This window comes from Paraphaeosphaeria sporulosa, assembly GCF_001642045.1.
Source record: "Paraphaeosphaeria sporulosa strain AP3s5-JAC2a unplaced genomic scaffold CC84scaffold_5, whole genome shotgun sequence".
NCBI lineage: Eukaryota > Fungi > Ascomycota > Dothideomycetes > Pleosporales > Didymosphaeriaceae > Paraphaeosphaeria > Paraphaeosphaeria sporulosa.
The window spans coordinates 792955-819280 of record NW_017253364.1 but is presented as its reverse complement, the minus strand read 5'-3'; the positions used below and the strand labels follow the sequence as shown (position 1 = coordinate 819280).

General features: G+C 52.5%; 11 protein-coding genes across 11 annotated transcripts; 4 read left to right on the top strand and 7 right to left on the bottom strand.

Annotated features, from left to right (window-relative positions):
• Nucleotides 1-96: 96 nt before the first annotated feature.
• On the bottom strand, nt 97-1019 carry CC84DRAFT_1244086 (uncharacterized protein; the record flags this gene model as incomplete). The annotated part of the gene is made up of 2 exons (XM_018184139.1): nt 331-1019; nt 97-227 (listed from the first exon to the last, which is right to left on the bottom strand). The coding sequence occupies exons 1-2, from the start codon at nt 719-721 to the stop codon at nt 97-99; spliced, it is 522 nt and encodes a 173-aa protein (XP_018036015.1). The 5' UTR covers nt 722-1019.
• Nucleotides 1020-2281: 1262 nt separating this feature from the next.
• On the bottom strand, nt 2282-3719 carry CC84DRAFT_1164124 (uncharacterized protein). Its single transcript, XM_018178417.1, has one exon. It carries the CDS (start codon nt 3657-3659, stop codon nt 2571-2573), a length of 1089 nt encoding a protein of 362 aa, XP_018036014.1. The 5' UTR covers nt 3660-3719; the 3' UTR covers nt 2282-2570.
• Nucleotides 3720-3881: 162 nt separating this feature from the next.
• Nucleotides 3882-5057, bottom strand: CC84DRAFT_1244080 (uncharacterized protein). Its single transcript, XM_018184138.1, has one exon. The coding sequence runs from the start codon at nt 4741-4743 to the stop codon at nt 4288-4290; it is 456 nt and encodes a 151-aa protein (XP_018036013.1). The 5' UTR covers nt 4744-5057; the 3' UTR covers nt 3882-4287.
• Nucleotides 5058-7827: 2770 nt separating this feature from the next.
• CC84DRAFT_1216977 (uncharacterized protein) lies at nt 7828-8432 on the top strand (the record flags this gene model as incomplete). The annotated part of the gene is made up of 2 exons (XM_018182853.1): nt 7828-7933; nt 8008-8432. The coding sequence occupies 2 exons, from the start codon at nt 7828-7830 to the stop codon at nt 8430-8432; spliced, it is 531 nt and encodes a 176-aa protein (XP_018036012.1).
• Nucleotides 8433-11717: 3285 nt separating this feature from the next.
• Nucleotides 11718-12668, bottom strand: CC84DRAFT_1196020 (SET domain-containing protein; the record flags this gene model as incomplete). The annotated part of the gene is made up of 2 exons (XM_018181432.1): nt 11718-11769; nt 11818-12668. The coding sequence occupies 2 exons, from the start codon at nt 12666-12668 to the stop codon at nt 11718-11720; spliced, it is 903 nt and encodes a 300-aa protein (XP_018036011.1).
• A 119-nt stretch (nt 12669-12787) lies between these two features.
• Nucleotides 12788-14281, bottom strand: CC84DRAFT_1196019 (ribosomal protein L5). The gene is made up of 3 exons (XM_018181431.1): nt 14005-14281; nt 13266-13955; nt 12788-13216 (listed from the first exon to the last, which is right to left on the bottom strand). The coding sequence occupies exons 1-3, from the start codon at nt 14241-14243 to the stop codon at nt 13093-13095; spliced, it is 1053 nt and encodes a 350-aa protein (XP_018036010.1). The 5' UTR covers nt 14244-14281; the 3' UTR covers nt 12788-13092.
• A 150-nt stretch (nt 14282-14431) lies between these two features.
• Nucleotides 14432-17657, top strand: CC84DRAFT_1145197 (cysteine proteinase). The gene is made up of 3 exons (XM_018176497.1): nt 14432-14816; nt 15066-15158; nt 15211-17657. The coding sequence occupies exons 1-3, from the start codon at nt 14739-14741 to the stop codon at nt 17431-17433; spliced, it is 2394 nt and encodes a 797-aa protein (XP_018036009.1). The 5' UTR covers nt 14432-14738; the 3' UTR covers nt 17434-17657.
• An 11-nt stretch (nt 17658-17668) lies between these two features.
• CC84DRAFT_1216973 (uncharacterized protein) lies at nt 17669-18526 on the bottom strand (the record flags this gene model as incomplete). The annotated part of the gene is made up of 3 exons (XM_018182852.1): nt 17669-18125; nt 18228-18326; nt 18381-18526. 3 exons carry the CDS (start codon nt 18524-18526, stop codon nt 17669-17671), a joined length of 702 nt encoding a protein of 233 aa, XP_018036008.1.
• A 250-nt stretch (nt 18527-18776) lies between these two features.
• On the bottom strand, nt 18777-20589 carry CC84DRAFT_1164121 (ORC2-domain-containing protein). Its single transcript, XM_018178416.1, has one exon. The coding sequence runs from the start codon at nt 20563-20565 to the stop codon at nt 18808-18810; it is 1758 nt and encodes a 585-aa protein (XP_018036007.1). The 5' UTR covers nt 20566-20589; the 3' UTR covers nt 18777-18807.
• Nucleotides 20590-22009: 1420 nt separating this feature from the next.
• Nucleotides 22010-23896, top strand: CC84DRAFT_1145191 (general substrate transporter; the record flags this gene model as incomplete). Its single annotated transcript, XM_018176496.1, has 3 exons — nt 22010-22133; nt 22184-22941; nt 23011-23896. The coding sequence occupies 3 exons, from the start codon at nt 22010-22012 to the stop codon at nt 23764-23766; spliced, it is 1638 nt and encodes a 545-aa protein (XP_018036006.1). The 3' UTR covers nt 23767-23896.
• Nucleotides 23897-24723: 827 nt separating this feature from the next.
• Nucleotides 24724-26220, top strand: CC84DRAFT_1164117 (DUF1649-domain-containing protein). The gene is made up of 3 exons (XM_018178415.1): nt 24724-25068; nt 25172-25477; nt 25538-26220. The coding sequence occupies exons 1-3, from the start codon at nt 24993-24995 to the stop codon at nt 25759-25761; spliced, it is 606 nt and encodes a 201-aa protein (XP_018036005.1). The 5' UTR covers nt 24724-24992; the 3' UTR covers nt 25762-26220.
• Nucleotides 26221-26326: the final 106 nt, after the last annotated feature.

Sequence of the window (26326 nt, the reverse complement as noted above, 5' to 3'; positions counted from 1 at the left end):
CAAGCTCAGGTCCAGTTTGCACCACTTCCATATTTGTCCCACGTCTAACCCGGCTCAAATGAAGAGTGTACGCAATTTGCGGATTCCAAGAGCCGTTTAGCATCCGCACCCACCGCTTGCACCCCCGATACCGCATGCATATGTCGTTGTGCCACAATCCGCCCACGTGCTGCAAGTGATCCAGTCTCCCAAGCCAAGGTTACTAGCAGTCCAGCACCACTTTCCGTCTGGGTAAAAAGTCAGCGTAAGTCAAGATATCAGGCAGAGAATTGAATGCATTGTGTATGACTCTCTACAGAAGAGGTTGTGGTGGTTACATACCGTCGTTACTCTCACCGCAGTGCTTCCAGCAGTATCCTGTATCTCCCTTCTTTGTGCATCCGTACTTTGCGTCGTAGTAACAGGCTTGCGCCTGAGAGATATCCTGTACATCGCGAGCGGCTGGGGACGTCGCATTGGCGGCAGGATCCTCTTCAAGGGGAGGAAGGGACCAATTTTCCTTGAGGCGGTCACGCCCGAGCGGATGTGCCACGCATTTACGAACGTCGGAAAGGACTGCTCCCTCCGGGAGGTCGCTGGCTGCAGTTTGAAGCACACCACCTTGTTCAGCGCATTCCGCCGGGTCAACGTTGGCGTTGGAAAACAGAACGGCGGGAGAGGCCGACACCAAAGCCGTGAAGAGGGCAGAGACAAGAATAGCGGAGGTGGTGAAAGTCTTCATGATTGCAGAAATAGTGTTGTTTTGAGTAGTCGTTTGTAGTGTTGCCGAAACTTGTTGTGATGGGGGTATAGAGAGCGAAGTGTGCGTACTTTATACTTCGAGCTTGAGTCGATCATTTCCCTCTGTCAACTTTCATAGTTACTTTGATCCCATGAAAAGACATCGCATTCACATGGCTGCGTTTCAACCACCGGGTCTTCAGCAGGCCACCTTGCTGAATGTCATCCTGAGGGCACAAGGCTGTCCACACGTACGGAAAGACTGAGCTTGGCCATCGGACCCGCGTCGAGATGGGGCTACGAACGGTCACTCATTGCCGCTTCTTGAAGTCCAAGGCTAGAGTGCTCTCCGTAAACACTTGGCACACTGAAGATGTTCGAATCCTACCCCAAAGGCCTCTTACGCTTCATCCTACTGCTCGTGTTCAGGCGTAAATTGGTAATCATCTTGATTATCTGGGTTAACATCCTGAATGCCATCAAAGCTCTCAAGACACCGTCTGTGATAGCCATCGCTGTGCTGATTTGTTCACCAGGACGATCATTCTGTAGTGAGTCCTGCTTAGATCAAGCAGTGGGCTTCTTTAACTGAAGATGCGGCTCGTCCACTAAGGGAAATTTTTACGAGAAACAACGCTTAGTCTTTCGCGCGTAAGCAATTGATGATCTTAGGAGAAAGGAGCGAGATCGCTGGTACAGAGTAACACTCAGCATCGGGCGCAAATGTGTTTAGGCATAGAATCTTACCCGAATCTATATCAGACGAGGTAGAATTTGTAGACGATCGCTACATCCTTCTCGCGCGCATGTTGTGGATCCTCTCACCTATCTCGCGCGAGAACCCCGGGTTCTCGCCTAAACGACAACTCCATACCCACGTCATGGAATCAAATTATGCGTATACTGAAATTGCTCTGTGCGTATTTGTTCCCTACCTACCAAGGTCAAATGAGGGCGAAAGCCGTCGAACTTAGTCCTACTTCCCTGAAGTGACTGGATATCGTGTTTACCTATCATCACAGCGCCCAACCTCCGATTAACACTGTCTCGGTCGCATTAGGTCCTCGCTATATGACAATGACGGAGCAACGAGGCGCAATGCATCTAAGACATTAGATAGGCCTCCAAGGTGCGCTGACTCTAATGACTTCGAAGGCTGTGAACATAAACACCTAAGAAACTAGCCTCCGGCCACTCCTGGGATCGCAATCGAATTTTGGTCATCGGAAAGAGTATAACTAGTATAAGCAATGTTTCGTCTGAATGAGGATGTGATACACTTCTTGTTGTGACAGCAATGCTCGCGCAAAAAAATCGACGGGGGTGAGAGTGCCCCTTCAACGACCGGAGCTTATCTAGGAGATCAGATTCCTAGATCCGGGAGGCTAGAATGTAGCTTTTGGTAAAGAGCCATGGAATACTCTCTCACGGTTGGGGAAACAGTATCGTAGATATTTGCTTATGAGAAACGCGTGGAGAGTTCCAGTAGAAAGCCCTCGTCAGCTTGTTATCATTGGTTTTCCTTCACAATACAGCAGGCTCATTGATTAGCTTGAGAATCGGCGAGAGATGTTTTTTGTACGTAAATACCTATGGTACTTGTAAGTTAGATACTTAAAGAAGTGCAGATGTAAGCAAAACGTTGATTCGCAACTTTGGATTTCATCTTCGAGGATAGGTGTACCAGTAGCACAGCTTTTGCCATCAAACCATGAATCGCATCGGTGGTTCTGTAGTATACCTAACGCTAGGACCCTCGCACGATTGGATAGACACGTATCCCAACTTTTGTTTCGAACGTTCGTTGAGCGACTGCAAGATCGCCGATGATTTCACCGTCGTGATCATGATCATAGGATGTCCTCCGGCTTCACGACGACCCAATTCCGGTCTGCCGTCACTTCGAATCCATTCTCCTTCTGCCCTTCAGCATTCTCCTCGATTAGCTGCTGTAACTCTTCATACAACTCCTCTTTACGATTGATCCACAAATGGATACCACCTTTGTCGACATCGACCCCTTGAAAATGCATATATGTGTCACTGCCTGGTGTGTCACCCGCTGCTAGAATCGGCTTCTTCCAGGGGTCAATGTAAGTTAGGATCGCTGCCCACTTGCCCGCAAACCAGGTTGCCGGCGTCCATAGGTATGGCCCGACCACCAGATCTAAGTTCGCTGAGGCGTTATACGCGCCTGCTGCAATCTGCTTGCGCGCGTTGGTGAGACTGCCAGAGGTACTGTTCTTAAGCATCGTGGTGACGCCGATAACATTTTCCGGTGGCACATTGTACCCATATTTTGGATCGCTCGCAACGAAGCGGACGAGTTCTTCGTGCGCAGCGCTGATGACGTAGACATCGATGCCGTGGCTCATCAAAGCGTTGTACAATTCTGCCTGGCCTCGGAAGACCTTTGGTGGATTGACGCTGTCTACAGCGACTTCGTCGCCGTCCCAGTATTTGACCGGGATCGTAGTGTTGAGTGTCATCAGCTCATCGACGTAGCCTTTCAGTTCGCGAAGAGACAGACCAGACCACACTTGCGCAGCCCATGGGTAGCAAACGAAATCGTCGACGTCGCACAGGCGGAGGTAGTAGCTGTATAGTGTTTCGGTGAAGTTGGCAGTGTCTTTGAAGTCGATCAGTTTCAGGCTTGGATCCAGGTTTTCGCGCGTCAGGATGCCACGATTTTCCAGGAACGGAAGCAAGGATTCTTCGAGATCGTAGCGATAGGATGTGTTGTCCATGTCAAACACCGCATAATTGCTTTGGTTGGCATTCTTCTCGATCATCGTACCGAGCGCTTTGGCGGCTTCCGCAGGCCAGTGCCGGAGCTGCGCAGCGGCATTTGGATGTCCGTGATTTGGATAGGCACAACTGAGCGTGTTGAAGACGCTTAGCCACAAAGGTGCTGCTGCAGGCAGTATTCTAGGTAGCATTTTGAGATGCTGCGCGATTGAGAGAAAGCCTTAGCTCGCCCCTATCAGCAGGTCTTCAGCATGTTATATTGCAAAATTTCGACCGGGATCTTCAAGACCAGGACCCGAGATACGGTGACGCTAAAGGCGTTCTGGGAAGTTTATCGGAGTGATTTCCGGAGTAGCACCGACGATCGGTCGGAAGGACCTGCTAGAAGCATAACATCCTCCTCGAAACCCATACATGAACTCCACATCCTCATCACATAACTAAACACATCGATCTTAACATCGAGCAGTCATTTCTAAAACGCCAATTGCTCCACTCTGACGCAACTCAACATCGAATTCAAGCACTGTTTCTAAGGTGAAAGCATTCCTGCTATCCGCTACATGATCTCAAGCAAGTACAGAGCCCTGGATGGTACAGGTGGAGCTTGCGAAAGGCATGACTTAAAGTTATGACACTCTGCGCAAGTACGAATATAAGTCACTGAGCTAGGACATACTCTATCAGCAGTCCAGTAAAGAAAACACCAGCGGTGTACCAAAATCCTGTTCCGAACCACCACCAACAGCTTCCACAATTCTCAAGATCCACGCGCAACAACAACAATCCTAAAGATGATAACGAACCTCCAACAACGAATTAACCATATGCCGCACCAAAATCTCCGGCAACACCTAATACAACAAGTGCACAAATCATACAAAAAAGTTGCGTGGCTAGGAATCTCCTTGCGCAGTGTCTGAAGCGCATAGCCGTGCTACCAACGCCCATTAGCGCGTCAATATGAACATCTAGGTGCGCATATACCGTATCGAATATTACCGTCCAGAACAAGATTGCGAGAAACAAAGACAACAACTGCGGATCCACTGAGAAGAGTCCACCCCATGCAGTAATAGGCACTATCCCCGTTGATAGAGCACCAACAACCACGCCATACGCGATGCAAAATCCTAGAACAAATTGCGGGTAGTTCGAATGCCGTTTGCTGAATGGATAATATGCCGTCACAACAATGTCCAGAATTACATACGTTGCACTGTATGCATGAGGAAAAAGACTGAAACATGAAGCAGCAAGTAATGCCTGCGTCATACAGAATAGCAAGGCCCATGGTATAGATACCGCTCCTCGCGGTATCGGCCGTGCGCGTGTTCGTGGGTTTTATGCGTCTAAGGGCTTGTCGATGATGTCGTTCCAGATATGGGCAGCATTAGAGAAGAACACAGAGCCTGAGAGCAACACACAGCATTGCTGGAAGACGGCGTGGTAGGCGGCCTTTAGACGAATTGAGGCGTAAAGGATACCGTATAAATAAGGAAAATATATCAAAAAAATCGGAGCCGTGTGGTAAGGACGAGTGATATCGACGATATCACGGATATTCCTTGACAGAAACGATACGGGTCTCATATCATTGCCTGATGCAAGGCCGTAGAGTTGCCCGTGTGAAGCCATGGTGAAAGAGTGAGCAGGGTGGTGGTTGAGGCTTTGTATTCCGTATTGTTTGAGCCCAAGTCAATACTGTATCCCTATAGGCGCACAGCAGCAGCTACATAAATAATGATTGTAAGATGACGACGTCTACGACTTATTTTGCCGAAGTAGTAAATGGCTCCGCCACTCTGCGGAATCTTCATGCAATCAATATTAGGAAGCGGATATTTACGAGTAAGATATTTCTCCGTTACACCACTTTAGGGTTTAATGGGGAGAAGTAAAACAAGGTCATTGAAGGTTTCCAAGACAAGTGGCTGTTCTAATCTCCTCAATGCTCGGTACCTGGCCAGATCTCCCGTATCCGTCGGTACAGTGGACCCCGGGAACACAGCCTCTTCTCCAGCCTGTGCCAGAGAGCATAAACGAGTGCCCTGCACAACAAGCCTCAGCCTACAAATTGTCCCACTGTGGATACAGGGGGCCGAACAAGCGGTGCTGCACTGGATAGCATGAGCTCTGGGGACTTAGGTATGTGAGACTTGGCTCCACGTTGTGCCGCCCTGCATCAGGGGCTATACATAGGCCCTAGTCCCATGCATACTGCACTCTTGAGTGAGGCAAAGCCTGTTGTGGGCCATGCATGGGGCTGGGACCTAAGAATTCCATTTACAGCGGGCCAGACGCTTGGGTGAGGCACAGTATGTCTTCAGTGAACCCGCTGCAGGAGAAATTACCCGCATGCCATTACAATACTTTACCACTGGAAACCTAGCCCCTACATAAGCCATTCAAACACCTGATATCTCGTGTTCAGTTCGCTTGTACTCGAGTGACGGCCATTGAAATTCTCCCTGGACTCTTGAATACAATCATATGAGCTGTCAACCCTCGTCACAATTCCGCTGATATGGCTGCCGAATTGACCAAAAGCCTTTTGGAGTTCTCCAAGGTGGCTCCAAGCAACTTGAGCAACGAAGAGAGACTGGCTTTCAGAGATGCTTGCCAGAATGCGAGCCTTTTAGTTGAGAATCCGCTTGAAGCCACCGTGCGATTCATGTTTGGAGTAAATGTGTTGAATTATTTCCGTATGGAATCTTCGAGAATATTGAAACTGACTGTTTCTCAGGCCTATGAAAGCGTTGCTCTGTGCTTAGGTGTCAATATGCAGCTTCTCGATCTTGGTGTCAAAGCAGAAGGCCCTCTCACTGCCGCCGACTTGGCATCTCCCTCTGGAGCTGATGTCCTGCTTACTGGTGGGATATCCCACCCCGTGATCCACGGTGTGGACCGGTCGTGCTGGCCTTACTGATAGCACCGCATACACAGGATACAAGTCAATTGCACCAGAGATCTTTTCTGGAAACAAAGCAATACCTATCACAGCCGAGCTCCTTTCAATGCTCCCATGCAGATCTGTGTACAGACCCACATACCAGGCCCTTCACTTCGGCATCCGCAGCTCGTAAGCGAGAGCTGGTTCCGCGCTTTATTAACTAATACAACGTCTATCTAATCTCTCAATAAGTAGCTGGTATGGACGGCCATCGCTACTAAGTCGACTCAGGGCATACATCCTCTGTGCACAGTACAGCGGTACAACCGTGCTGTAGGAAGCCCTTGGCATGATTGCGGGTAACCCTTCTAGACCCAGCAAGACTTTGCAAATACTGTGACCGATGTTGTGTCCAGTTCCCGTTTTCTGGCTCCCGTTTTCTGGCTCCCGTTTTCTGGCTCCGCTTCTAGCTCTGCTGGAGCTATGAATATACATTATCAAGTGTTCCATTTCGCGCCGCTGCGGAGAGGGCCCTTTGCCTGTCATTGCCAGTTCTCGCTCTTGATCTACTGTACTAAGACCATATTCTAGGGATCAGCAGGCTTCCGTTGCCCGCTTGTAAACCGCTTTGTATCCGATTTCTGGTTCCTAGTTTCTGACTCTAATCAAACTCTGAACGTTGCCGCCAAGGGCTATTCGTCGTGGCTCCACTGTGGGAGACGTCAAAGTCAAGTGGAAGAGCGGTAACAGGCGTCACGATCAGTTCATTGCATCTGCCAGAGGGATGCAGCATAGGACGAAGGATCATGGGTAATAGCTGAAATCGAATTACATAAAATAGTATTGAACAGGTGCGAGAGTTCTGTCGTACGTGTGCCTGGAGAAGGCTGAGGGAGCAGCTGCCATTTCCCTGGAGCTGAGGATTAACTAGAACAACTTCGGCAGAGTAAGTCGACTCAACGGTTATTCCTATTCCTATAATCCACGCCGAGGATGTCCTTACCCCTCTCTAAATTGAAGCTGTCCTAGACTTGATCTTTTCTTAACACTTGCTTGAAATTTAAGATATCGAGACCCATATTAAACCCTCCGTTGATATCGACACCGTCTCCAGCCGCCGCTTCGTAACAGCTGCGCAGTTACCGGCGATTATGGCGAGCCCGAGACTGAGGAGTAGCTCTTGCAGGATTCGTTTGTGTATTTGGCTGTGCGGAGATGATTAGAGAGCGGGCATTGGTTTTGGAGACGAAGGGGGTGGGAGGGTGGTGGATTCTCTGGGGAAGCAGAGGAAGTGGAGTTGAATGGATGTTGGATATGGCAGATAGGTTGAGCGGGTGTTTTGTTTGCCAAAGCTTGGAAGACGAAGACGGATGTTGAGGCTGGGCAGCTTTTCATGCTATGCTGATGCGGAGAGGCTTCTTGGCAAGCAGCGGGGGTGGGAATGTGAAGGTCGGGATAAGCACGAGATGAGTATGAGGGATCTGCGGCTGCTGGCAGAGAATGCACGACGTGTTGAGGAGGTTATACTGGACATTGAACGCGCGTTTATTCCCGTTGTAAGGGGCGAGATGTGTGAGCATACATATACGCACCTTCTGAATTTTTTTGTCACTGTGGTGTCAAATGGAGGCTGACCATGCTAGCAGGTGTGGCATCCTGGGGCGGGAAAGAGTGTCGCATTTACTCCGTGGATACCTCGCATCCGGCCATTTTGACGCCGACGGAAAGAGCGAGGGTCTTCTGGGCGTACTATCAGGTCATGCGTCTTATGCTGTGTGATGAGGATACTATCTTCGCGGAGATGGCGTTGATGCGGTTACGGAACCTTTTCTACGTCAATGAGATGGCGCACTGGATTCGGGCTCGCTGTGCGGACTGGGGTCTTATCTATGTAGTAAGAGCGTCGGGGAGGGCGATCGAGAGGGTGTATCAAGAGCAGTATGGGTGTGCGGCGCCGGAATTTCAGAGTCCGTTGGATTTCGAGCGGCCAGTTGTGCTGTTTGTTGTCTGGGATTGCTGGCAGGGGAGGTTGGACAATATAGTGAGGAGGGGGTCGGAGGGGGATGGGTAAGGAGTTTGTATGTGGGACGTTTGGAGATGAGCTCCTTAGCTATTGTTATGTTACGAGGCGCAATGAACGATTGAAAATTTGCTAGGAGTTAACAGACGAGCCTTCGAGACCTCGCTCGCCCGATACTGATCCGATTCGAATCCCTATCGGAAGCTCGAGCTCAACCTCCGATACTGTTGTGTTGGTCAGCTGCTTTGAGGGAGTATCGGGGAATTATTTAAAGAGTAGAGATTTGTACTATCAAAAACATATCAAAAACCTATCGTACTATTGTCCGTAATTCTAATCATTCTGGTGCTGTCTATCTGTCGTTGTCCTCCTACCTATCACCCTATTCCGCTCCTATAGTGGCCCATGCTCTACTAACCTACTCTACTACACAGTCGCTATTCGATCAGCCTTGAGTCACTTCTTACACGACAATACTCGTCTAATTCTGATCCCTTTCGGACCTAGCTAGCTTGAAGGTGTTCTACGCCCTATTTATCAAACGCCATGCTCTCCACGCCAAGGTTATAGTATTGTGTACCATTTCTCGCTTATTAGAAACCTATCTACGGCTCTCTAGAAGTCGACTCGTCGGAGCTTGTAGCAGCTGTTCGAGGGGTAAATAATGTAAGGCTATAGGGCTCAGCGATAGCACATATTGCTGATTAAGCTGGCGATGGTAAGAGACTTTCAACGGGTATAGAGAGCTAAAATACGACAACGCTGACAACAAAATCCACCCCACTAGTTAAGGCTAAGAAATGGTGACGACTCTATTCTCTAATCATCTTGATGATGTATAACACAGCCCAAGACAAATTATTTAAAGCTACGTTATACTACCCGAGCTAAATCTGTTATCCCAGGATAATCGTCCCTTAATGGAAGAATGTTCTGTTCTCCCGACAAGGACCTTTTCTCCCCGGAGAACCCAGTCTTGGCGGGAGAATGATCACGTGACATTGGTCCTTGGCAATCCCGACAGATCAAGCCGTCTCTTTGTTGCCTACCATCAGCTTCATCTCTGGTCGCGTCATTTCCTGCCGACTCCCTGTTTGTGTTCCCTGTGATCGTAACTGCATACTACGCAGCGGTCTTTTCTAGTTAATGGTTTAGATGCGCCACAATAGAGAATTAGGAAGAGGATAATGGAAACCGAAAGTGCGTGACTGGCTTTACTACGCTAATCTTCGAGAAACCACTTCTCGTTTTTCGCAAATGGATGTCAGGGCATGGTTTGAGCCACCAAACATTAAGCGCTATTAGCGTCAGCAATGGGCTGATGCCGATAGTGATGATTGGTAGCCGTGAAATGAGAATTCTCGGTTCGGGCCAACTCTTAGGCAATGCATCCATTGGACGGATTGTTAAATTAGTTAGCCAAGTTCATACTTAGCGTACGGAATCGCTCTGTGAAACTGATATGATAAGCCAGAACACAACGTTTCCTCCCTAGTAGAAAAGCCTGCTGTAGCGTCTTAAAGGAGGCCCATTTTTAATTTTAAAAGTATCGATCAGTTCATGGAGAGTTGAATTTTATATTCCGGTTATTATATTTTTAAAATTTGAGAAGAACCAACAAATAGCAAACCGCATCGGTGGTTTAGTGGTAAAATTAGCCGTTGCCATTGGCCTGGTGTTCACCAGTTCAACAGTGTCGGCTAGCCCCGGGTTCGATTGTGAGTAGCTCCGCTTTACAAAAACAATTGCATTGTCTAACATTCACCAGCCCGGCCGATGCAATCGTCAATTTCCTTTTTGCATTGGGATTCCCTCAGGGTTACGGGCCGATGCAATTTTTGCCTTCTTGCGCTTCCAACTTTCATCTCAGTTGCTTTTTGCGACATCGTAGTTGCTTTAAAGGCCGTTGTAGGTTTCCAAAACACATTGCCCAGTGACAGAACTGAACTACCTTGTCCATGCGTATTTCTTCGTGGTCTGTTGTGCCACAATCCATTCACGCAGAAAGTTGAGTTGCGGGGTACATATGTATTGCTTTTGGTGTCCTGAATGTAAACGCCATATTCTCAACTCATCCTGGCCACTGCTTAACGGGTAGCATCCGTTCCAAACAGCTCAAGGCTTGCAAAGAAATAGTCGACTAAGATTTATAAACAAAGAAATCAATCCCAGACGAGAAAGGAAACGGAACGATAGTATTATTCTATGGGCACCCACGAGCGCCCACCTTCTGATAGAATCTTACGATATAGTATGGTTGCACCTTTAGCTACACCATTACATGGATGACCAGCACTCTATAGCGCTCAACCGAGGCGTCGTTGTGACTTTGTTGTGGTTCCGTCCCATGGCTACGTCATCGAGCGCATTGCGCCTTCTCTGACTCTATCCTCTTTCGTCACGACGATGCTCTGGTAGCCGTCTAGATAGTCTGATCTGACGGGACAGCCAGAAATCTCAACGTCAGTATCTAAAGCGCTAATTTTTGAGAGCAGCAGCGACGCTCTTTCCCAGCTAAATCCCAGGTTTTGCAGCCGCATTTGCGGCCTGGTAGGACGACTTTGAGCAGTTTTGCGCAGTCGAGGTGCCGTACACGCACCCACTCCATCACATTGACGTCCCTCCAATCTCCATTCTTCAACCGACCACGTACTCAAACCACCTCGGCATCATCTCCCGCCTCCTCTTCCTCCCATCATATTCCCTTTTACAAACCTCCCTTCTCTTCAGCTTACACTCCTCATGCAACCCCACCCAAACATCCCTATCCGTACAATCCCTCTCCTCCCCACGACTCCCCCCACCACAACTCGGCATCCCCTTCCTCCTCCTCCTCCTCATCCACCAGCCACAACTTCTTAACTGGCCCGTCGCTAAAATGCACAAACTTCGCCTCCTCTAACACCCTCGTTGCATTCCACGATTTCTTCGTGCCCAGGTTGCTCGTGATACTTCTTGCGGAACTCGGCGGTGTGGAGGTCTTATGCGCGGTGCGGGAGGACAAGCGCCGTGTTCGCGTACAAAATATTGAGGATGTCCATGTCAAAGCCGCTATCCGGGTGGGACGCCATGTAGTTGCTTATCACCACCTGGTCCGGACATGTGACTGGGCAGGCCAATTGAAGTACTTGGATCTAATTCTAAGCGTTCAGGCTGGAGTTTTGTCCCGTTCGAGCTGAAGGGCACGTTGCTCTTGAAGCTGCCATATACTTCTTGAGGCGAGAAGTCGTGCATTCGTGAGGACACATCAGTGAAAGACGATAACATGATCAGAATGATCGCAGTGAGTACGAGCGCTATTAACCAACAAAGATTCTTGGTTATGGCAGACCATCGCTAGACAAATACTGGCGGGGCAACCCGCTTACATCTCTTGACATTCCCAATTCTCGCATCCGATCCTTCAGCCTTTTGTTTTTCCATCGCTTTCTCCAACCTTGCCCTCTTCCGCGAAACGCAGCCGGGCACTCCGCAAGCACAGATCTTCAGCGTCGTCAACCCATAGTACTCCTGCCCATAATCAACACTCAACTCCTTTCCCCTCGGTATATCTCGGACCGCTTGTACTGCCATTATCCTCGTGCTCCCTACGCGCATGATGCGAAACACACAATCGGCAGCGCAAGAATGGTTGATGAACCGCGTCCAGTTCCCCTTCTGCTCACCATCAATGAAAACAGTTGGAACCGACTCGACTGGCGTATTGGATCCGAGATCGCCAATCTCAATCTCCATGAGATAGGCGTTCGTGTTGTATTCCATAGAGGAAAGCGTTCTGAGCTCGCCAGAGTACCAGCCCAATATAGTCCCTTGGCGGAAGGCGCGCTTGGTATACACGCCGACGCCCCGGTGTTCCGTCATCCGCAGCTCGAAGTACGTTTCCCAGTCTGAGGTGGCGGTTCTCCAGTCGGAGAGCGTGTGTGTACAGTCCAGGTCCTCGCAGATGTTGCCGTTGTAGCATGTATCGCCGACGCAGTCAGTATGTTCAGAGCCGATGGCACCAACGAGATCGTCGATTTGACGGGGTGGCCAGACACGGCCGACTGGCAAGGTAATGGGGTAGGGCTCATGCCGGAACTTGGAAGGAGCGAAAGTATAGTCGTTGACCTGCTCCGGGACGCTGTTGTTGGCGTTTACGAGACGGGAGACACCGTCGGAGGCGGATAGCCAAAAGAATCGGTCCCTGCTCCGAAGCCGTCTGACCTTGAGCGAGCCGCGATGAGGGCTGCGACGCTTGGCGATTCCCCTCTTGGTGAAGGTGCTATACGTGGTAGTTGTAATGCCCATAATGAAGCACAAGGTGAAGTACGATGCAAGTGGAGCGAGGCAAGGAGGTAGGCTGATTGTAGTTTGGGCCAAATGCTATTAGATCTTGTGCGAAGAGAGCAAACTTGGGAGATTGAATGCGCTGATTGCCGGGTGAGGTACGGTGCTTTAATGGAAGGCACAACGGCTAGAGAGCAGGAGCTGGGCTCGCACGGGAAAGAGCGCCCGTACTCAGAACCGACATCTGGAGATAGATGGCATTGTCTGGCGATGCTAATTTGAAACAAGTCACTAGAATAGGGACAAAGGTGTGAAGAAGAAACAACGGAAACAAAGGCGCTTGGGGTAGCACCGTTCTTTGTGGCAGCGCGTGCGTGCAACTCTATGTCCATTATACACGATTGTCTTACACATTTTACATGTTTTACAGGCTGGTGGTGCTCGTCTAGTCGTTGAGCTTTCCATAGAATGGCAGGCCGACGGCTTGGAGCAGTAGGCGAGCATCCTTGTTGTTCGTGGCGTCGGTTTGAATAGTTATATGCATACCCGGGATCATCTTTGGTGGGTAACTGGCGACTGTCAGTGTGATGCACGGATTCACAGACGAGGTGAACTTACGCGTCGTAGTTGACCTCGATCTCGGGGAACAGGGCAACCTGCTGAGGCGTGAGACCGAAGGTCATGTTTCCGGCTCCGTCTCCGGATGAGCCTGGCACTCCCTTCCATTCTTTGATACGGGGCAGCACAACATCCACAAGCTTGGCCAAAAAGTGGTGTGCGTCCTCGCGCTCCATGTCGGATGTGACAGCCACGTACTTGCCCTCACGAAGTCCCCACCCAACTACGTTGTGTCTAGCCTTGTGCGCGGTCGCTCGGACGTTGCTGACGGCCTGCAGGATCATACCAGCAACATGCAAATGCGCGCTGTTCTCTTGGGCCTCGGGCACGAAGGAGTGGACGGTGATCTTTGTAATCTTTGGGATGTTCCGGAACGTTCGGGGTTCGTGCAACAACCGCAGCTCCTCACCGCGTCCTCGCGGCCCTCTCAGCGGGCGGTTCTTGAAGTATGGGGAGGCTCCAGTCCATTGCCGTAGGCGGTTCTCGACCTTGGGCGGCCTGTAGCCCGGCGGGTAGTGCTGGTATGTGAGGGTGAGGATATCGGCGGCAATGGTGCTTTGGTATGTCTGTTCCAGCCGAGGCAGACTGAAGGGGCCAGGCTGGAATTCGCGCGACGCAGGGTCTGACGGGGGCGGCGGCTGGTGCGGATGGAGAGGACCACGGTAGTACTTGGGCGAGCGGTACTGGTATCTGGACAATGTCAACGCGGGCCCCTGATGCTGCCATGGGACTGCGCTACCTGCTGGCCGGAAGCTGCTTCTTGCCCTGGCGCCTCTGTCTGCTACGTGCGATGGGGTCGAAGTTCTGGACGAGGTCTTTCGACGGCGGAGGCACGGCGAAGGACGACGAGTCCTCGACTTCGTGGATGGCGGGCGAGGAGGCATTGCGGCGGAGCGAGGGCCGGCAGGCCTGCACAGCAGGCCGCACCTCTCTGCAGAGGCCTGATGCCGCGCGGAAGGGCAGTTGGCGCAGGGCCATGGCGATGATGATGGGCGGAAGCGCGTGCGATGGGGGTAAGGTCTGGCAGGAAATCTTTCGCCATGGGGCCGCGCCCAGGGCTGCAGTTGCAGGGATGGGGCGGGTGCTTGGCTCCACCCAATCGTGGGCAGGAAGACCCCACCTGCCTACTCGCACCGCGTACCAGAATGCGGGACGCAGCTTCTCAACTCTGTCCGAGGACAGCGACGATCCATGGACGCGACTGGCACGAAAACGCCGCCGCTGCCCGGCGCTCTCGCCTCTCCAGCCCGTACACCATAGCCTGGCTGCTGCCTGCGTGGCTGCCCGTTCCGAACCCTTCAGCCGCGTGTTCATTGCGTCTGCCGCATTCACTTGGGCCGCCCACTGTGCCGCTGCGCCCAGCGCAACCCCCGCGCGTCCTCGTCATCGCCGCCTGAACCCCTCCTCGAGCCGCATTCTCGGCCCTTGCTGCTTTGCACCTGCTGAACGGGGGCTCTCCTCGAGCAGCCAGCCATGAACGGTGTCTCGCGCTTCCTGAGTCGGCGCGACAAGCACCACGAGAAGCGGTCGCTGAAGCACCCGCTCGGCAAAGTACGTCCGTCCTCTACTTTTTCTTCCTATTCTTCGCACTATCTGCTGCCCTCCGCCGGCGGTCATGTGCGCGACGGCCCAGGCCACTGTCGGCGCAATTGTACCTGCCTGGAGCAGCTATCTTCGGCGTTCAAGTCCTTTGTAGACAGCGGCGTCCATCTGATGTCTCCCAAAAGTCTCCTCTCAGATGCCACCCCTTGCTATGTCCCAGTATCGACCAACGCAACCTCTGACTATTTGACCTTCCAGTCACGCCAAGCTCCGCCCTCCGTGCCCCCGGAACTCTACAAAGTTTTCACGAACGACGAGAAACCCGTTGATAAAGATGCGGAGAAGAGGAAGGTGCGTACATGTGTACGTAGGGATCATATTCTGTCAAGTCTAACGGACCTAGACTCTTCTTCAGCGCCTGCAGGCCGCTGGAGTCACCAGCATGCAGGAAGAGCAAGTCAACTATGCCTTGTCGTGGTCTCCGGACAACGTCGACGAAGCCTACGACCTACTGATTCTCGCCAACGAAACACTCGAGGGTGAATTGAAGGAGTTCGACGCCAACATTACGATGCTTGGTGCCATAAACCGAAACATGGTGACTTGCTATCTGGACGCGCTCTTGTTCGCCATGTTCGCCCGGATGGACAGTTTCGAGGCCATGTTATACGACGAGTTTAACGACGAACCACGGAAGAAACTCGCGGCGATATTGCGGCTGTGGGTGAACTTCCTCAGGACAGGCAGACTCATCAGAGTAGACTTCACCAAGCGCCTCCAGGATGCCTTGGCACAATGCGGCTGGGAAGAAGCTGCAGAAGTCCGTCAGCAAGATGCCTCGGAAGCCTTCACCTTCATCACTGGAGCCCTTGAATTGCCCCTGTTGACCCTAAAGATGGACATATATCACACCGGGCGAGAGGATAGAGAGGATGACCACAAGTTCGTCAACGAGCGATTGCTGGAAGTGGCTATACCAGAAGAAGATGAAGCGGACAAAGGCGTGACTCTGGAAGATTGCCTCGAAAACTACTTCAACAATCGAATCGAAGTCAAGCGATATCTACAACGCCAGAACACCTTGACTTCTATTCAGACAGGCAACACGGACAATGAGAAGAAGGAGACACTGCATATCGAAACAGTGGAGCTTTCCGGGCCCGAGACGCCTTTAGTGGCTACGCCCACTACGTTTGGTCCACCTTCTCCCATCTCGCCTGTCCGGCCACTCACGGGGCGCCGAAGAGGAGACAGCATATTTACTGAGCGTTATACTGTTTCTGGTGCAACGAAAGATTACAATCGTTTTGATGAAAAGAAGCATCTGGAGGAAATGTTGAACAAGAGCTCCTCGGGCCGGCCGCGGTCAGCATCTCTCCTTAGAAAAGAAGTCATGATGCCCGCCTGGCAATTCTTCAGCCTCATCCCCTGGTACACGGATAATGTGCCCAAGACAGATGCTCAAGTAGCTGCCCACTTTTCTTCCAAGCGTCCTGTTCTTGGTATCTGCCTGAAACGCTACATGATGCTACCCAACGGCACAACAAAACGTCTCAACACATATGTCGATATACCCTTAGAAATCGGGTTGCCGCACTTTATTTCCGACGAGCGCATGCAAGAAGAAGGCCCGCTTTTTGGGAACTTCAAGCTGGTGCTCCAGTCAGTCGTCTGTCATCGAGGAGTTTCTGTGGACTCGGGCCACTACATATCGCTAGTCCGCGCGAACAAGCCGCCTTCTCAAAAGCGCCCAAACACGTCACACACCGAGCAAGAAGACGAGGAGGATTCCTGGCTCCGCTTCGACGATCTCTCGAACCCACGTATAGCAGACATCGACATTCACAAAGCGCTGCGGGAAGAGTCCCCGTATCTACTCTTCTACCAGGTACAACCTATAGATGAAGAACTTGCCAACAGGGGTGATCCTCCCAGCTACAACGAAGCCCAGTCTGTAACCCTCTCTACGGCGCCTTCAAAAGAGACCCTTAGCTCCGAGACCGATGCCACTACCGACACTGAAACTGGTGAGTGGGAAAAGGTTAGCTCAGTCGAACAATCCGCGTCCACTGTCGGTTCTATCACGGATTTTGAGGCACAAGGCCGCACCAGTACGTCAAGTAATCGCCGCAGCAGTATCGCAATCGAGGACCTTGACAACAGTATATCAAATACTGCACGGGGTCGACCGCCACCTACACCAGATGAACAACGAACGGGCTTTCTGTCTGCATCTCGGCGCAATTCAAAAGCTTGGCTATCCGGTAATAAGAGTCGTCCATCGAGTGAGAGCGGCGAAAATCGACTGTCAATGACCCTGTCTCGACTTACCGGCCGCGGCAGCAAGGACAAACTCGTCGCTTCGGAGAATGTGTCAGAAGAGCCAGTCATCGTCGTAAATGAGGCTCCTCTCAGCGTCGAAAGCACTCAGACAATCAAACCGCAGGCGCAGCCTCCTGCTAGTCCTGGCAAGCTGCACAAGGAGGCCGGCGTATCTCGTAGTAAGAGTAAAAAGCATTTCAGGAGCAAGAGTAGGGAACCGGCGCCGTCCACCACAGATGGCGTGCAAGTTAAGGGCAAGCACAAGGCCAAGGACCGGCCGGAGCGCGAGTGTGTTATGATGTGATTATGTTTGCGGGTCTCGGCTGATGGATGGCTTGAGCATTGTTTTCAACGTGTTTGTGCTGCATTGGAAGCGATGGCGTTCTGCATACGTACGGACAGAGCTTGGGACGTTTTTCTCTTCATGTCTCGCGGTGCGGCTAGGGCAGCGGCGGCGGGCTGATAGGAAATGGCATGCTAGGTAGGATAGGATAGGATAGGATAGACGAGATACCCTATGCTGAGCAGGACTTGCAAATCTACAACCACGCTGACAGCCCACCCACGGCGACACTGACGACGATCCCCACCACCAGCACCCGATCCAGACTTCCGACCCGCCCCGTCTCGATTCCACCCCCGCTATTGTCTTTTGCGACTGCTGTTGCGGCTGGCAAGCCTGCTCCTATAACGTCGCCTAGCGCTAAACTCAGACTCGTGCCTTTTCGGACTGGGTCGCCGGGCCCGTTCCAGAAGGGGATATCGGTAGGGATATTGTTGTTTATGTTGGAGGGGAGGAGTTCGGTAAGTGCGAGCGGGATGAGGTTACGCACGCCCGAGGGAATGAAACTGGCGAGCAGGTCGGGGACGTCGGAAGGGCAGGTTATGCCTGTGAGGGTGGGGGTGGGTGCGTTTGCGAGGGCACAGAGGCCGTGGATGGCGAGGGAGGCTTTGCAGATGTCGGGTGTGTGGGACGGGCAGAAGGAGGTCAAGCAGCTGGGGGGATGTTAGATGGGGGTTTCGAAGGCAAGGGCGGCGTATAGGGCAATTGACAACAGGTTGGAGTGCGCATGGGATGGGGTGGGATGGGGAGCGTACTCGAAGCCTACGTTTGCGTGGCTGCAGGCACAGGATAGGTTGTTGGCGTCGCACTTGTCGATTTCTCTGGAGATGGAGGCAGAGCAAGAATTCCACTGGCTATAGGGTGTTAGCAAGCAGTCAAAACAATTGTGGAAGGTAGCGTGGACGCACGACATGGCTTTTCCAGTCCCACAGGCTAGTGATGCGGAACTAGTGATGGTCGTCGCGGCCTCATCATGCTCTTCATCCTCGTGCGGTATCGCAGACGCGTGGCGAGAAGCTACCAAAGCCACAGAGACGAAAGTGTAGAGTCTCATGATGTATATGAACTTTAGGGCGAACACTCCCGTGAGCGTGCCGCAGCAACACAACCTCCATTGCCTGACTCGTGTGTCAGTATTAATAAGGGCTATCGTTCCCTTACAGCCTTTGGCGATTGGCACATAGGCTGTACCCGAGGAATGATAAACGCGTTGGTTGGGTGGGGGCGTAACGTGGAATGAGGGTAGGGGAGCCGACCCTGACACCGGCACGCCGAAGCAGTTGGCCGGTCAGACTAGAACAATTGATGCATTGAGTGGGTATATACTATATGCAGCTAGAACGCGTTTTCCAACAGCAATTCCTCCAGCAGCATCTGCAACTCCTCCGTGCGAAAAGGCACAAGCAACCTCTCCGTTCCCATCGAATCCTTCTTACTTTCGATCATCTGATGATCGTGGAACTCCTTCAACAGCGTTCGGAAAGCAACTTCGCTTGTGCAAACAAACTCATCCCTGGCTTTATGAAATAGCCTACGGTACTCGACTCCTTGCGAAGATTCTGACGGGGTGCGGGGCGCATTCTTCTTCTTCTTGCTTTGTGATGTGGCAGTGACATCCTCATCGTCTTGGTCTTCGTCGTCCATGTACGCCGCTTTGATTTGTTCAGTAACGATGATGCGGAACAGCGCTCGTGCGTTCAGGGGCAGGGATTTCAGCACGAAGCCGATACCGTCGCGTCCGCCTATTCTTCTGCCGCTGCGTCCGAGGAGTTCGTTTACGATTTCTACTGGATCTATCTCCACGCTGTAAGGTGCGAAGGTCGTCGCGTCATGAAACAAGAATTGGAACTGAGCCTTCAAACCTACGTCCCAAAGCAGAGGGAAGTTGGGCGTATCCGCCGTGCAGAAAATGTTTATGGAGGGATGCGCGGCCAATGCAGCCAATGTTGATTGGACCAGAGACTTTCGCAGATTGGCCGAGTCAATGGAGTTGATCACGACCAACAGAGGATGAGGTGGAGGGTCCCTGGCTAGAGTATCCAGGATGTAAGCCAAGAGAGAAGATATCTGATTGGGCAACTTCAATCCCTTGGGAATGGTGGCGGATGCGATCGTTGTGAGGACGTCTTTCAGGGTCAGATTTGGCGTGTACCCGTTGACGACCACGATATTGGGCGTCCTTTTGGTTCCCTTGTACGGTGCTTGATCTAGAAGATGTTGGTACACATGTGCCGTGAAATTGCTAGTGATGGCGCGCTTTGAGCCGTATCCGTAGAGACAGATATTGAAGCCTTCCTCCAGCTCAAATATCCATTGGTCATACGCTCGGCTGTGCAGCTCCAGCAGGAATTCTTTCTCAGGTTCATGACGATCCACGCAAGACTTCATCGTGTCGAAGTACTCATCATGGTTCAATAGAGTCTGCGAGGTCAAGGTGTTGTTGGAGGTCTTGTTTCCTCCAGGACGGTTCTGCCAGAAGTATTGTTCTTGTGCCGGCAGCTCCGTAGGCGGCGAGGGCTCCCGTTCCTTTCTTGCCTTCGCTGCCAACTGGTTCTTCCCAGTGCCTTTCGGTCGTCCTCGTGGGCGCTTTGACGGTGTATCTGGCACAGGAATGGCCTCCTGAGCATCGGCTTCTTTATCTCGCTTTTCGGTCTGCCCATCCTCCTCTTCGCTCAAGATTTGCTGAGCGAGTGCGTCCTCCTCTCCCAACACCTCATCCTCGCTATCTTCACCATTGATGGTGCGATCGATCAACTGGCGGTTGCTTTTACGGCGAGCGCTGCGGTCTGCGTTGCGGACTATGGTGGGCGTGCCATTTGGGGTCTCGTCGCCTGCGGCTTTGGTGGGCGTCGTGAACGTGAGGCGGCGGTTTGATTTTGGGGTAGCATTGAGTTCATTCGCAAGTCCAGACTTCTTCAGGATGGACCGAGGAGTTCCATTTTCAGCTAGAAGCCCCCTGCCTCGTCTTGACGGCGTCTGGGCCTCAAGTTCGCTCAGGGAATCGTTCTCGTCCTCGACCGGCTGCGTTCGCAACTTCCTTGGGGTCGTATCCTCAGCATCCTGATCATCTCTTTTGCGCTTGGCGCTCGCCATGTCGTGGGTATGTCGTGGTTGCTGGCGCTAAAGTTGAAGATTCACGAAGTCGCGTCGCGTCGAGGTCGGCGTTTCGTGGGACCGACCAAGCTTGGCGTGCACTTGGTCGTGCTATTCCAGGACCACCCGCTTAGGCGTCTTCGCAAATGCTGCACAATGCAAGAGGGAAGCATGAGAGTTGCAGAACCGTGGAGAAGACTGTCCTTTGCTGCGTGAATACCACATTGTTGCAGCCCGGGACCTCGAAAGCATGCATAGCGCACCCCAGATACTCATCACCCATCACGCTTCCTCCGTTTATCAAGGCTTAGCCGCGAAAGTATGCAAGCAGTCTTTGGAACAACCACAGCTGCGCAGGGTGTTCAGCGACTCCACAAGAAACTCTCTAGCGTCTTGAAGTCCCCTGGAGCTCCACACCTTCATTCACGTGCGATAATATTTTCTTCCTTGACAGCGATCGCCCATGGACTGTGACAGCCCGGACTCGGCAATACTTCGCGCAAATGTTCACGGCAAGATGCCGAGGCTCAAGGCACGCAGAGAGCAGCGGGCATGCCCGCAACCCGGCTGAAGACCTTCCTAAGCTGGTAACGCAGTCAAACAGCTTGATGCACATAAGACGCGCTTCCTTCTTTTCAAAGCGCAAAAACATGTGGGCTTGGCAGCCTGGCGCCGGATTTACTTCAGCAGCTTTCGAAGAGATGTCTTTACGACAAATCCATTGCCGAACTGCTCATCAAGGTGATGGAATAAGATCGACACACATCAAGTCCTGGACCTCAGGAGAAGCTTTCTAGCTAGCTGTGACGGGGCAGTCGACCGCCAAATACTGCCCGCACTTTCCCCCAGACCCCAGCATTGCCAAACGTTGGGTCAAGCAACGGCGGCGACACGAAGCAACGTCACTGGCGTTCGTCCCGCCCTAAGATCTGCAGCCCCTCCCGTCAACCCATTCGACAAGGATGCGGCTCAAAAATGATCGAGCCAAACGGGAATGCCGAAAGCAAGTTTGCCTGAGCACCCTGTCAGGGTTCACAAAACTGGTGAATGCCGCCTGATGTTCCCACAACGCTAACCTCCAGTAATTTTCCCCGGATCCACTATACCCCGTGTGGAGCACTCCCGGTCGACCTCACCTCCAATGACGTCTTGGAGTTTGCACCATCTTCGAATCTGCGGTGGTACCGCTCTGTCGGAGTGCAATCTGCAAGTTATGCATAGAGAATATGCGCGCCATGTCCCAACCAGAATGGCGCCTGGGTGCTGGAGGTGGACTGGACGAGTGGATAAAACCCTGAGCGCCCCCCGCAAGAAGTATTACTCACTCCACTGATCGCAGCTACTGTGTTCCGAGTAGCCTGTGGGATTATTTTGCTGGGAACTTTTCGTGTAAAGAATTGTCGCCATGACTTCAGACGATGCCACAAAGCCTTCTGAGGCCACCATGACAGAACCCCCCCAGGTTTCGAACGCTAAGATACCGAGCTTTCTCGGATTTTCAGGTCGTGGCTTACGGGTTCTTGTCTCAATTGTCTGTACGACTGGCTTTTTGCTCTTCGGTTACGACCGTAAGTGTCACCGACAGAGAAACTTTACATGACGACTGACGACTGCAAAGAGGGTGTCATGAGCGGAATCATCGCTGCGGATCCTTTTAACAACTACTTCCCAGAAACAAAGAACGATGCTACGTGGCAGGGCTTCGTGACCGCGATCTATGAGATCGGGTGTCTCCTTGGAGCTATCATCGTCCTGGTTGGAGGCGATTTCCTTGGACGTCGTCGAGGCATGATTTGCGGTGCTGCGACTATGATTTTAGGTGTGATAATCCAGGTCACAGCCACCAAAGGACACAAAGCGACAGCACAATTCATCATCGGACGTGTTGTCACAGGTGTAGGAAACGGCATGAACACATCTACGATACCGACTTACCAAGCCGAATGCTCCAGCACTAAGAATAGAGGTCTCCTTATTTGCATTCAGGGCGGTATCATTGCCTTCGGTACTCTTATTGCGTACTGGGTAGACTTTGGCTGCCAGTACGGGCCTGACGATCTCACGTGGCGCTTTCCTATCGCTTTCCAGATCGTCTTTGGACTGGTCGTACTGATTGTCCCTTTCTGGCTACCAGAGAGTCCCCGGTGGCTTCTCACGAGAGATCGTGCAGATGAAGCCACTAAAGTCGTCGCTGCTCTTCGCGGTCTGCCCACTGATCATGAAGAGACTACTCTTCAGATCACAATCATCGTGGATAGTATCCGAGCCTCGGGTCATCACGGAGGTATCACACCTTTCAGTGCTCTCTTTACCGGCGGAAAGACGCAGCATTTCCGGCGTATGATGCTCGGAGCGTCTTCGCAGTTGTTTCAACAGGTAGGCGCCGCCCTTCAGCACATCTGTTGATGACCATCGTCTTTCTGACTTGTGTACCATTCGTTCTAGGTCGGCGGCTGCAACGCTGTCATTTATTTCTTCCCACTGCTCTTCGAGAACTCCATCAAAGAGACAAAGCAGATGTCGCTACTCCTTGGCGGTGTCAACATGATTGTCTACAGCATTTTTGCGACCGTCTCCTGGTTCATCATCGAGCGCACCGGACGCCGCAAGCTGTTCCTCATCGGTACCGTGGGCCAAGGACTGTCCATGCTGCTCGTCATGGCCTGCCTCATTCCTGGGACCGCTTCTGCAGCCAAGGGCGCTGCGGTCGGTCTGTTCACCTACATCGCCTTCTTCGGCGCGACTTGGCTACCATTGCCTTGGCTGTATCCCGCTGAAGTCAACCCGGTCAAGACGCGCGCAAAGGCCAACGCTGTATCAACGTGCACGAATTGGCTTTTCAACTTCATGGTTGTTATGATCACGCCGATAATGATTGACAATATCGGCTGGGGTACATATCTCGTGTTCGCATGTATCAATGCTGGCTTCTTCCCCCTCATCTACATCTTCTACCCCGAGACAAAGCAGCGCAGTTTGGAGGAGATCGATCTCATCTTTGCAAAGGGCTTTCTTGAGAACATGACGTATGTGAGGGCGGCGAAGGAGCTGCCCATGCTGGACGACCACGGCGTTGCGGCGATGGCAAGACAATATGGATTCCATGACTTGTCTGACGATGAGGCGGGTCAGATCAAGGAGGCGCAGGCGGGCGTGGATGAGAAGGACGTAGCGACTGGCACGAATGCGCAGATGGCATAGGTCGAGGCTTTTGGTCAAAGAGATAGGTGTGGTGGAGGGTGGAAGTTGTCAGGTGGCAGTTGCAGGCACAGAGAGATAAGCGGCGACATAGGCACAAGGGTGCAGCTGAGAGCAGAAGAAACTTGTGGATTGTTGCAGAGCGCTCATGGCTGATGGTTGTTCGTGTTTTCAACTCTGTACTGATACCCAGATGCTCGCCGCTCGCAGCTCAAGTAGACATATTAGTTTGCGACTGAAGTTGATTGATGGCATTTCTCCAGGCGCGCCCCAATGTGTATTGTCTCAAGTGGCGAGTTCGAGAAAAGTATAAGATTCGGCGCCTTGGCTTCAGGCTTGTTAGTGTAGTCATACTCGGGCTAGATACGTAAGCAAGCTAAATACCGGAGAGACGCTTCCGATGGGGGATATCGTAGGGTAACTACGGGGCCCTTGCGGTCAGCGTTGGAGGACATACAGACTCTCTTCACTCCCGAGATCTAAGACGATGTCGCGCGGATGGTGGTGTTCATGGATCGCCGTGTTAGACAACGCTGGTGGATCCATGCAAGTCCATGAACGCCTTCCCCAGCCAGCCTTGCAACGCCACGGTAATGCAGCAACGTCAAAGGCGATGGGTAGCGCAGCCGGGTATAAGCGAGGCATGCGCCGCGGCGAAAAGCCTTCAGTCAACAGAAACAGCTGCGCAGCCTTTGCTCAGATTAGAGCTCGTGGGTGTCACGGGCTCCCGAGGAAAGCGTCATGCGCGCGCCTGTCTCAGACATGCGTCATCCGCAGCGCGAGGGTGAGTTCGCATCAGGATACGGACGTCTGATGCCGCAGAAAGGCGCATGCTGCTTACTGGGCTTTGTCAGTCAGGCGCAGGCGCTCTGGAGTCGATCGCGCCAGCGCGGTGGGCGGCTTGTCTGCCGGGACTTAGTCTGCGTCCGTCAAGAACCTGCGCCAGCCCGCCGACATAGTAGTGGTGCAGCGCGGCCCCGCCACAGCTCGAGAACCCTCCTCGCTCTTGACACAACACCCCATTCCTCCGTTCCAGCCATACATTCCCACCGAAGAGCCGGCAGTTTTAGACAAGACGCATTTCTGACCAGCAGACGGCTTCTGCAAGGGACGACGAAGGCGGCGTCGCGCAGAAACCCGGAACCCGTGCGGTTTTATCCCAGCGCGGCCGCGCGGGCGAGGCGGGGCTACCAGCAACACTCGACGACTCTTCGCGGGCAGATGCAAGCATGGAACCCCGACGGCGGCCAGAGTACCACCTGGACATCTTCGCCGACCTGGCCTGCGTCAAGGACGTCGTGAAGGGTGAGTCCGCATTCCTCCTGCCGACCGCACCTTCCCCGATCGCCATCGCCGCTGCCCAACTTCAGCTACGTAGCTTCCATGCATGCTGACACTTTCTGACCAGCCATTCTGCACACCATCTTCTTCCACCGATACTTCACGTCGATATCGCCGCTGACGAGAGACCTGCTCGACCTCACGCTTCCCGCCATTGACGATGTCGACCTCGAGACGCTGATCGACCAGCGCACCATTGCGCTCGTGCGCGCCATTGAAAGTACACACCAGCAGCGAGGCCGCGGGCAGCTGGTCGTGCAGTTCTTTGAGAAGCGGCGGAGAAAGACGTACTTTTTCGGCAAAGCCGACGAGGACGTGTGCTGGGAGCAGTGGACGCTGGACGTGACGCTTGCGACACCGCGCACAGAGACGGGTGCGCCCTTCACTTGCCCACACACACAACACCGTATGCTGACCACATTGTCCCGTATAGACGTTCTCAAAGTCCGCCGCGCCATGACCAAATCCCTCGAAAAGGCCGCCCACAAGATTATCACCATTGTCAACCGCGACAAAGACCACATCCCGCCCATAACCACCACCGATGCGAACCCATTCCCCTACCAAGTCATCGTGAACCCAAAGGCTGTGCCCGACCAAAATGCTTGGGGTCCCAGAATGGGCATCTTCTCAAACGCATCCCAGACGGCTCGATGAGGTGGGGGCGGGGTAAGCACCAAGCATGAGTCCATGTACATATAGTTTCAAAAGCCGTGCACTATGCCAGCACGCAGCTGGACACGCCTCACACACAACTACGGTCCGGCCGAACAAACCTTTCATGTTATCAGCGTCGTTAAAAGGAGATGGAAAAGCATTCTTGGCGTGCATCGGTCACGTCGCATGAGAGGCAAACATGCCGCGGTTTTGTCGGGACAGCTCAACCTTTTCCTTACACCTCGTCATTCACCCCTCCATCACCCCCCGAAAGAAACCACGAGCTAGGTATACAATGTCCTGAGCCGCTTGGACAGCAAAAGGCGGATGTTTATGAGTTTCCATTGTTTGGAAGGAATGCTGAGATGATGTAATTACACAAGATACCCCCTCCCCCAATGATATTATGTTTCCAAGATCATGCCGCTGCATAGTGGCGTCTGTGGATATTGTTTACGGACGTAAAGGTGCAGGCGTGGTGTGTGGCTGCGCAATTGAGGTGCTTGGCTGGCGTGAGTCACAAAAGTGATACTCCGGTCTCTGCTACTTCAAGAAGACGACTTTC